The sequence below is a fragment of the Nematolebias whitei genome, chromosome 17 (genome assembly GCF_014905685.2).
Source record: "Nematolebias whitei isolate Nwh7 chromosome 17, NemWhi1, whole genome shotgun sequence".
Classification (NCBI taxonomy): domain Eukaryota; kingdom Metazoa; phylum Chordata; class Actinopteri; order Cyprinodontiformes; family Rivulidae; genus Nematolebias; species Nematolebias whitei.
The window spans coordinates 31,938,574-31,949,135 of NC_056514.1; the positions used below are offsets into that span (position 1 = coordinate 31,938,574).

General features: G+C 41.1%; 1 protein-coding gene across 1 annotated transcript in view; it reads right to left on the reverse strand.

Annotated features, from left to right (window-relative positions):
• ctbp2l (C-terminal binding protein 2, like) overlaps window positions 1-10,562 on the reverse strand; it is a gene marked incomplete in the record, with an annotated part of 71,377 nt that continues 60,815 nt past the window's right edge. Inside the window, 5 exon segments of the mRNA XM_037691488.1 lie at window positions 1-309; window positions 2,899-3,016; window positions 3,345-3,472; window positions 4,946-5,076; window positions 7,720-7,934. Of these exon segments, the coding sequence (XP_037547416.1) occupies window positions 129-309; window positions 2,899-3,016; window positions 3,345-3,472; window positions 4,946-5,076; window positions 7,720-7,934 (773 nt within the window).

A 10,562-nucleotide genomic window follows, 5' to 3' on the forward strand; every position in this document is an offset into this window, starting at 1 on the left:
CCCCCCACCAGAACGCCGCCTCTGTTCCCGTTTTCCCGGCTGACTGAGCAGGCTCTGTGTTGTGTCACTGTCTCTTGGTCCCAGTTGGTCGGTCGGTCCGGATGGAGATGTCTGTGGTCCTGCTGCTGCTATTGCTCGGTGAGGTGCTCTCTGGTCTCGCCGTGTTTGGAGGGCTGGTTGGGCGACGGGGCCTGGGAGGGGTGTGTACCAGAGGGCAGGGTGTGGGCGATGGGGACCCCACCAGGCACCATGCCCTCCAACGCCCCCGGGATGCCACCCGGAGCCACTCCGACCACACTCGGCGGGTATCTGTCGATGGGCGGGGTCAGAGATCAGTGCAGGGAACACAGATTAACAAACCGCGAGAGAAACCACCTCTTTTTAGCCCAGGAGCTCTTCAGGAACAATTTCACAAGTTCTTAACTGGATTTATTAGAAGTTTCTTCTCATAAGACTTTAGTTTGTTTATTTACTGGTTATCGCTCATGTCTGAACCACAGGGTGGCAGCTGAATAACCTTTGGAGCCAGCCCTATTCAAGATGGCCACCACAGCCTACTGACGTTACTGAACACAAACTCTGGCACTACGTGCATTCCCTTCAGAATGCTCGGCCTGAAATATTCCTGTATAATCCAACAAAGTTCACTCGGGTCATCTGGACGGTTTCGTTTTTTGTTGACGGTTTGTCCTTCATCCGTTCGAGGAGCCACAACAAACAGTACTAGAAGCAGCACACCCACATAGTGGACCAACCAGTTTGCTGGTGATGAGATGGTTTCTGGGGCCCGCCCTCGCCCCCATGAGGCAGCCCCACTCGGTACAGGGACTCAGTTTGTTGTGGCTCCTCGGACTGATGAAGTCCTTTGAATGAAGAACGTAATGTCTCAACAAAAAGACCATCCAGATGACCTAACTGAACTTTGTTGGATTTTCTACCTGGATTATTGAATATGAACTTTGATGTTCCATCATAATCTTAAACACAGACTTAAATTAATAAATCCAAATGAGCATTTAGATTTTTAACACAAGAGTTTTTAAAATAATATGTTGCTCCACTGACTGTTGTATGCAAATGCTTGTTGTTTTTAAAACAAAAGTAGATCAAACATGATCTGACTATGAACGCAAAGTGAAAATAATTATTTTATTTATTATACATTATTATGATTCTTATCATATTACACAAAGTCCAAATGAAAAAAAAAATTGATTTGGAGTTCCTGGTTTAAGTTCCGGGGCTAGAAGAAAAGAGATGCTTCAGTAGTTTAGGGTCTGCAACCTCCGATCTTTGGATCCCTCTAGATCTGGTTTGGTCAAAGCCAACATGTAAATAAAATTTAAATTTATTACCACGACAAGAAAACAATCTAAAAATATCCTGAAAACTGGCCTTTTTAAAATACGTAGCACAAAAGGAAAACTGCTTGATTATTTTCTGTTGTAAAATGCTTATTGGCAATAAATATTATACAGCTGGAAAACTTGTTTTTTTCTTAAATTGTGCCACATTTGTAAGAACAGGAGTACACGCTCTTGTTTGAAGCTTCTGGTACCTCAGGCGCCTGTTTGTCAGCGCCTGCGAGTCCCATAACTCCAGTCTGGGCGCTCACTCCCACAGAGCGGGGTTCATCAGAACGTTGTAGTGGAGAAGATGGAACGACCTCCTGACCTCAACCCGCTGAACTCCAATGTGCTGTTCGTTTCAGAGCAAACACAACCACGATGGTTGTAGAATGGGACACCATTCCACAGCACTGTGACCGAGCTGGGGAGCAGCATGTGGACGAAATGTCAGGCTGTTGTGGCTGTGTATGGTTCTTCCGCATGCTACTGAGACCTCTGTTGGATTGGATGATTGAAGAAACAGAACATATTTAACAATTTCATTATGAAACAAACACCAAATAAGTATCAGAATAAACTGTTGGGCACTGGCAGAGAAGTTTTCACAAGTTTTTCATGGACACAACCCACATACTGAACTCTGCTGCTCCGCCTACACAAACAGCAAATGTGGCACCATTTAAGAGATTTAATGCCAAGAAGCATTGTTACTACAAAGAAATAACCAAACACAAAATTCTTTAGTTTTTGTGCTTGTCCACAATGATAAAAAAGACTAACATAGGCCGGTGTTTAGACTTTATCAAAGGAGGCCTTAACCACATAAGTGTTTTTTTTTCCTTTTTACATGTAAAAATACCAAGAACTATCAATTTATTACAGATCATTATTTTCATTTAGTCACAAACTATATTATGTTGTGTTCTTTGTCATTTAAAGCCTCAAGTGCAATTTGCAGCTCTGCTCCGGTTTTAATTTTGTGGGAAAAGGAAGATAAATTACTCTTGTGGTTGTAAAGGTTGCAGACCCCTGATGTAGGAAACAAATCTCAACAAAACCCAGAAACCAGACAGGAAGGACAAAAGGACAAGGCAGTTCAGAGACAGTCAGCTTTCAAGAATTTTCCCAAAACCCCATAAGGAGGAAAACAATGGAGCATCCTGTGAAACTGCTTCAGCATTCACTGCCATCCAGCTCTACTCTGAGGTCAGTCACGCAGGTGGGTGCTGAGGGAGGAGGGGGACACACATCAGGTGAGTTTAGGTGAGAAGGTCTGATCTGATCGTATTTACCTGCTCCTGAATCTAGGCATTAATTTTGTCTTGGGGGACGCCGGTTACAGCCTGAAGAGTTTGGTTCACTTGGCTGCGTGAAGGAAACACATACTGAGATCAAGAGAAGTCCTGAAGAGGACATTTTGGACAAAGTTTCTTTCTACTGAGGGGGTGTCTCTCCAGGCTCTACTATAGATTTATTCATGTCTCTAGAGGAATATGTTCAATACATGAGTTTTTCTAAATAAAACACTTAATTATCTTCATTAGCTGACCTGTAGGTGGCGCCGTTGAGCTCAGGGTGAACGCCTGGTTGGTCCATGACTCCCCACGACGCCGTGGTGACAAAGAACTCCTTATTGACGCAGTTTCGTAGGCTGTCAGGGATGCGTCCTGTCGTACGAGACACACACACATGTGGAAACCACTGAGTAAAAAGCCACAACTTGTTGATGAGCCGAGCGGCCAGACGGTGCCCGAGTGTTAACGAGTTCGTAAAGACTCCGATACATGAATGCAAATTAAGGTAATTTAACAGTGTGGATGTTTGGTGAGAGGGAAGCGCTTTGTTCTGAGGAGCCAATATCTATTGGGTTTGGATTTAATAAAGGCAGCTGCTGGAGTGGACACACGACACCTGGGAAGGAAACCTGAGCAACAGGACACGGCGTGAGATAAACGAAGGACTGTTGATGTCTGAAGTGTTGAGGTGACTCCGTACCGGTGATGGCTCTTCGGATCTCGGTGGCGGCCGCCTCCCTCATCTCCAGAGAGGCCTGCTCGCTGTACCAGGCTGTGTGCGGCGTGCAGATCAGGTTCGGGGCATCCTTCAGTGGGCCCTGAGCAAAACTGCAGCATGGGGGAGAAGAAAACCAAAAGCACAAGTTAGAAACTAAAAACTGTTTGAGAACAGGAACAACGGTGTTGCCCTCATGGTTAGAGTTATACTCGGCTACTACTACGCTCAATTTTAGCTCAAAATCTGTCAAATCAGCTGAGTTTTATCCAACTTTGTGTTTTCTGTCAGTTGATTGGTTGTAGACGTACATTTAATGATTGCAAAATATCTCTCAAATCACTGTCTAAATATAAACTACAGAAAGCAAACAGGACAAATTAAAACACATACACAGATAACACGATATCGCTCTCACGTCGTGTTCGGACGATTAAAAGATTTTGAAAAAGTTTGTAAAGAATTCTTGAATATGATTTTAAAATAAATGTTAAATTAGATCAAACAAATTATCTATGAGAATGGAGCATGAATGATGGCCGAAGAAGATAAAGGTAAATGTAAGAAAATACTAGTTAAAAGCTAAAAGTAGCAACAAAAATAAAATGTTTCTACCGGTAAATGCTAAATGTAACAAAAGGCTAAATTGAAGTTTAGATGAACTAAAATTAGCATTTGTAGAGAGAACAGCATTTGCATTAAGAATAGAATTAGTAGATTAGTAACATTAATCATATTAGCAATAACGGTTATCAAAGTTCATGCTCAATAATCCAGGTAAAAAAATCCAACAAAATTAAGTCAGGTCATCTGGACGGTTTCTTTTTTTGTTGAGACGTTTCGTCCTTCATCCAAAGGACTTCATCAGTGCAAGGAGCCACAACAAACATTGATGTTTTTAACTACTTTGGCTATGGCTGCCTCAGAGGAGTTGACGGGGGAGAGGGCGGGCCCCAAAAACCATCTTATCACCAGCAAACTGGTTGGTCCACTATGTGAGTGTGCTGCTTGTGGGACTGAGTTTGTTGTGGCTCCTTGAACTGATGAAGTCGTTTGGATGAAAGATGAAATGTTTCAACAAAAAAATAAATCATCCAGATGACCTGACTGAACTTTGTTGGAGCGGTAGAGTTAGCATTAGCATTAATACGCTATGTGATTTCACATAGAAGGTTATAAAAAGCTTAATGTATTTTTATATGGATTTTATGTGAATAAATTTTATTTTAAGTTACAAAAACCAAACAAAGGTTCCACCTGTCTAAGCTGAACGTTTTGATGTGAACTCAACGTTCAGGACAAGTGACTAAAATGAGTCTGTTGCATTCGGACACTCGATAAAAGGTGGAAACATTCTTTGTTGCATCTGTGTCTTACTAATTTAATTTGTTCTGACGGGATTAAAGCTCGCTCTCTGCCTCCGCAGGTTCACTACCTGCAGAGCTCTGATGGAGCCGTGTCCAGAAGCATGAAGTGCTGTTAGTGTCTCACGGCTGATTAAGGTTCACGTTCTGTGATTTCTCTTCCCACACAAATCTTTTCTCGTCTAGCATCTGTCGTTTGACTTTCTGTTCGTGTGCACCTACGTGAAGGGCTCGGTCTCGTGGACGTCCAGGGCGGCTCCACGTATCCTGCCCTCCTTCAGCGCCTGGGCCAGAGCTTTCTCGTCCACCAGGCCTCCTCGCGCGGTGTTGACCAGGAAGGCGCCCTGACGCATCTGTAAGACACAAAATAAATAAATAAATAACTAACACGGATCTAATCAGCAGCAGATTATTCCTTTGATCTTGAGCAGAAGATCAATTTGGATTTCGTGTCTCCGGTTCGAGGGTCTTAAAACATATTACACGAGAAGAAAAGAAATCTCGACACCTGAAAGATTCAGGAAGCGCCCAGGATAAATGCCATCTGATGTGGGATAAAAAATAGTCTTAATCCGAAACCAGGAGATGAAATGAAGGACGGGATAAAAGATGAGGCAGAGCCGCCATCCTTTGCTGCTTGTGCTACTTTTAAAAAATAAAAAGGCACAAAAAAAAAATGTGAGAGGAGAGGAGGGGAAGAAAAAACGTGATTATGTTCAGAAGAAAGTAATCCCTTAATCTTGACAAAAAGCTGAAATCCAGGGGCATGGAAAGCCAAACGTTGACTGGCAGTCTTTTGTTAGACCTTGATGGATGTGACACTTAAAAAAATACATGAATACTCAGGTTTCCATTTTGAAAATCAAGAACCACAGCCAGCATTTTAGAGGGAAAAGTGTTCTTTCTCTCTTAAAGCAGCAGCTTCAGAAAGGACAGTCACTGGGTTGGTCATTTTGCAACTCGGACCATCTCAAAGACGCAGCGTGGAGGGGTTGACCTTCAGCCTGTGCAGTTCTGCAGCTGTCCTGCAGGTGTCGCTGCAGGCAGACGGTCAGAGTTCTTTTTTTATTTATTAATTAATTTCAAAGAAAAACGCATAGAATGAAAAGGGTGCAGAAAGAAGAATATTCTTATAATATCCGCCCTTTATTTAAAACATATATAAAATAACTACAAACAAACAACTCAGGCTTGAACAATTCGAACAATTCCCAAAGTGAAAACAAAAAACATTTGGCATTCTCCATGTTGTACTTTCCTAACAATTTTAATTTAATTATATTTTTAAACGTATAAATTGTTTTAGAAATTTTTATGGCGATACTGAGGCAATTCCACAATCTTATCCCCTGAGTTACAATGCAGCGCTCCTTCAGACCAGTTCTAAATGGAGGTTTTACAAACATTTCCATTAGGCCTGTCGCGATAAACAACAAATCAATAAATCGCATGATAAATGAAAATTATCAACCTCATTTTCATTTATCGGCTTTATCATTTCTTCGTGTCTCAATTTCTACTGAAGACACTGGACGACAAAAGGCTCAACTCCGGTGCTTTTCACTGAACCCTCCCTTTCTCTTCGTTAAAATCCATGTTATTGATCCAAAATCGCATTTTTGGATCATTAAAAGCAGCTAAGCTGAGAAGATAAGCTAACAGGCCGACCTCGGGGAAAAAAAACCTCTGTCTTGTTGAAAATTCACAGTTGAAACTCGAGTCTTTGTGTAAAAAGTTGTTTTTCTCTGCAAAAAGAAGCTGAGAACTTGTTTACTGATTTTTTATTAAAAGTTTAGTGTGAACAACGCTATGCTAAAGAGCTCAAACCACACAGAGCGTCAGCCATTTTGAGAACCTGAAAAAAAGGAAGGAGAGAGACAGCCCATGTCACGTCAAGGGGCCTCCCTCCCATTTTTCTTAAAGAGACACGCTGCTCACTCCCTCACTATCCATCCTTCAGTTCAAACAGTCTTATACTGCCATCCAGTGGTCAAAAATATACTACACTCAAAACAAATTAACCAACATTTCTTCTTAAATTTGACAATAATTACTAATTATTGTCAAATTTAAAACAATGATATTGTTTATTGCAATAATTTGAGACAATTAATTGCTCAGCAAAATATGTTATTGTGACAGGCCTAATTTCCATTCTTTTAAGGTTATAATGATTCTCTTTTTTTTTTTTAAATCAGATTTTAATTGAATATTTGGGGGTAATTAATTTTATGAACTTTATACATGACTTGTAAAATACTATATTCAATCAAATAATACAATTTTAATCATTTCAAATGATGAAATAATATATTTGTTGGGTGACCATATCACTTCCTACTAATAATCTTATAGCTCTTTTTTGTAAAATAAAAATAGGATTTGTAATTGTTTTGCATGCTTTTCCCCAAACTTCAATACAACAGATTAAATATAGAACAATCACTACATTATACAATATAGATAAAGCTTTGTCATTCAAAAACTATTTTACTATACTTATAGTAATGCAATTGATTTTGCTATTTTTATTCTTAATGTACATGAGAGTTTCATGTCAGCTTCTCATCAATAACGACACCCAAAAATTTTATTTCATTAACTCTATGAATTTCAATACTGTCAATTTTAAATGGGACTTTGATCATTTTATTTCTATTACTAAATATCATGTAGTTTGTTTTTTTCAAATTTAATGATAACTTATTAAGTTGGAAATGTGTATTTTTATGAATTCTGCCTGTATCATCTCTAACATCCGTTCAATTTCTTCACCCGAACAAAAGACTGTATCATCAGCAAAGAAAACACTTCAAAGCCCTGAGCTCTCCCGCTGCGCAGCTCAGTCCATGTATTTGTCGTAGCCGTGTTCTGGCGCTGATTGCATTCGACAGAACAAAGCAGTGAATTTGTGTCCAGCTTTGGTGGAGCTGGAGATAAGAAGCTGCTCCCACAGTGACGTGACGTCGGGCTCGGGTCGGGTGTGGTTTGTGTACCTGTTTGATGGTGAAGTCGTTGATGAGGTGGTGGTTGTGCTCGTTCAGGTTGCAGTGCAGGGAGACGCAGTCGCTCTGGTACAGGAGGTCCTGCAGGGTGTAGACGCGCTGGACACCCAGCGAGCGCTCCAGCCCGTCCTGCAGGTACGGGTCGTAGAAGATGACGTTGAAGCCGAAGACCTTGGCCCGAACGGCCACCGCCTGGCCCGAACGACCTGAGAACACAAACAGCAGAACATCAAGAAAACGGGTGCAAAAGTGACAACAGCACCACTTAAAGATAATAAATGGATCAGATGAAGATAAAAGTTGAGACTTTCACAACAAATGTTACATTGATGAACTTTGGGAAGAGTTTTCATGAATATCTTGTGCATTCAAAGTAAATTTGTTCTGTTGCCATTTGTCTAAAAAAAAGAGCTTCCATCTTTTATTGATGTCAAACTTTGACGACTTGAGTTTAAATTGTAAATGTTTAAGAGATGCTTCAAAAATGTCGACGTTTGATTTTGGTCGTTTCGACCACAAAACGTTAAAAAAAAACTGTTTAATTTAGTGGAAAACTACAAAAGATAAAATTGAAAACTACCTTTAACAAACCGCTGCGGCTAACGGTTTGTTGTAACAAGCACTTTAATCAGATCAAGCGGCCATTTATGTTTCAGGAGGTTAAAATCTGCACGAGTCGTGAGAGGACTGTGAAGCGGAGTCTGCAGACCATAATAAGCCTCTCCCTGCGTCTCTCGCAGACATTTGTTGTGTAGGACGTGAGTGTTGGCTGCAGGAAGCGTTCTGCTCAGCAGCTGCAGCTGAGGAACAAAGTTCTGCAGAGTAAAAATGTTCAAAAGGATCAATGACGTGTCCAGTTCCTCCTTTAGCTGCTAAATCAAGCAACGCTTCAACATTCACTTGTTTCGGTATCGGTCATTTAATCAATCATTTTAAAACGAATCTATCCAAAATGACAGATTTCTCTCCGCTCTGCATTTCTAAGCTTCGCCTTTTCCCAGCCGATCAATCGTATCAGAGAGAAACCTGAAGGTCCAGTTCCATCTTTGCCACTTCCTGTTTCACTTTCTCTCCCAGTTGCTGATGAATCCAAGCCTGCCAACGTCTAGAACCCACTGAAACGACAATATTTAATACCACGACACCTAAAGGCACAAGGTGGGCTGTAATACTTTTTCCCGTGTCTGTTAGCAAAACTTCTCCTGAATCACAAAAGCAGATTTTTAAGAAATGTTCAGCAACTCAGTCCAATTCAAGATGGCCACCACAGCTAATTATCAGTGAACAGAAAAGCTGCTCTGACTCAGTTAATTTACCGACACTGGGCTCAACTTTGACGTGGTAGTAGCTGAGAGTCATTCACAGCACGTACTCTCAGGGTGACATCCTGAAGTGTAAGATGTACATAGGCCTGTCACGATAATTGCTGAGCGATTAATTGTCTCAGAAATTATTGCGATAAATAATAATATTGTTTGAAATTTGACAATAATTACGAATTATTATACAATAATTATTAATTACTAATTATTGTCTGTTAAGAGGAAATGTTGGTTAATTTTTGTGTGTAGTACTGTTTTTGACCACTGGATGGCAGTAAAAAGACAGTTTGAAACAAAGGATGGATAGTGAGGGAGCGAGCAGAGTGTCGCTTTAAGAAAAATGGGAGGGAGGCCCCTTGACGTGACATGGGCTGTCTCTCCTTCCTGTTTTTGGTTCTCAAAATGGCGGACGCTCGATGTGGTTTGTGGTCTTTAGCATAGCATTTGTCACACAAAGCTTTTAATGAAAAAAAAATCAGTAAACAAGTTCTCAGCTTCTTTTTGTAGAGAAAAAATTTTAGACGAAGGCACGGGTTTCAACTGTGAATTTTGGAGCTTTGACAAGACGGCGGTTTTCCCCTGAGGTCAGTCTGTTAGCTTAGCTCGTAGCTTAGCTTCTCAGCTAAAAACAGATTTTAAAGAGAAAGGGAGGGGTCAGTGAAGAGCACCAGAGTTGAGCCTTTTGTCATCCAGTGTCTTCAGTAGAAAGAGAGAGACATGAAGAAACGATAAAGCCGATAAATGAAAATGAGGTTGATAATTTTCATTTATCATGCGATTAATTGATTTATTGTTCATCACGACAGGCCTAATTGTACGTTGTTTTTAAATTTTGACCAAATGCAACTCTGTTTTTTTCATCATAAGATTATCTTTGGTTTAAAACTCATAATTTGCTTCTTTCAGGGAATGCAAAACGAAAACCAGTAAGAACCGGATTTGCTGGGTCAGGAGGTCAGTCATAACATGGCTGACCTCCTGACCTTTATGTGTTTGATTCCTTGTTGATGAAGAAATATTGATTACAGATGGTTCCTCCTGTAAATTCCCCAAATCCCAACTCAATTTGAAGTGACAGGAGCGATACTGCCACTCCTCTCGCATAAGAACCAATAAACGAGCTGGAAAAGCAGAAGTGACTCATGCTGGGCACTTTATGAACTCCTCGGGACACAAATCTGTCTACGACCAAACACTTCACTGTCCCCAACGTCCCACCGACAACGGACATTGATAGGACGAGTGGACAAGCTTCAGGTGGGAGGATTGGAGTAAAAATGGGAGTAAACAAGATCATTTCATTGCTGCAGCTGCTGCTCAGACAGTCAGGAGCTGTCTGGGACCTGTAGCAGGTATAGGGGGTGGAGGGGGTGGTGTTGTGGAGCATATGTGGACACAGATAAGGTGGCGCTCCAGAAAGGCTTGTGAGAAGACGGAGCATCTGACTAACCAGCGATGTTCAAACAGGCTTGCAAACACACAATCAGCAGCAAAACAGGTGCAGCGAGTGAA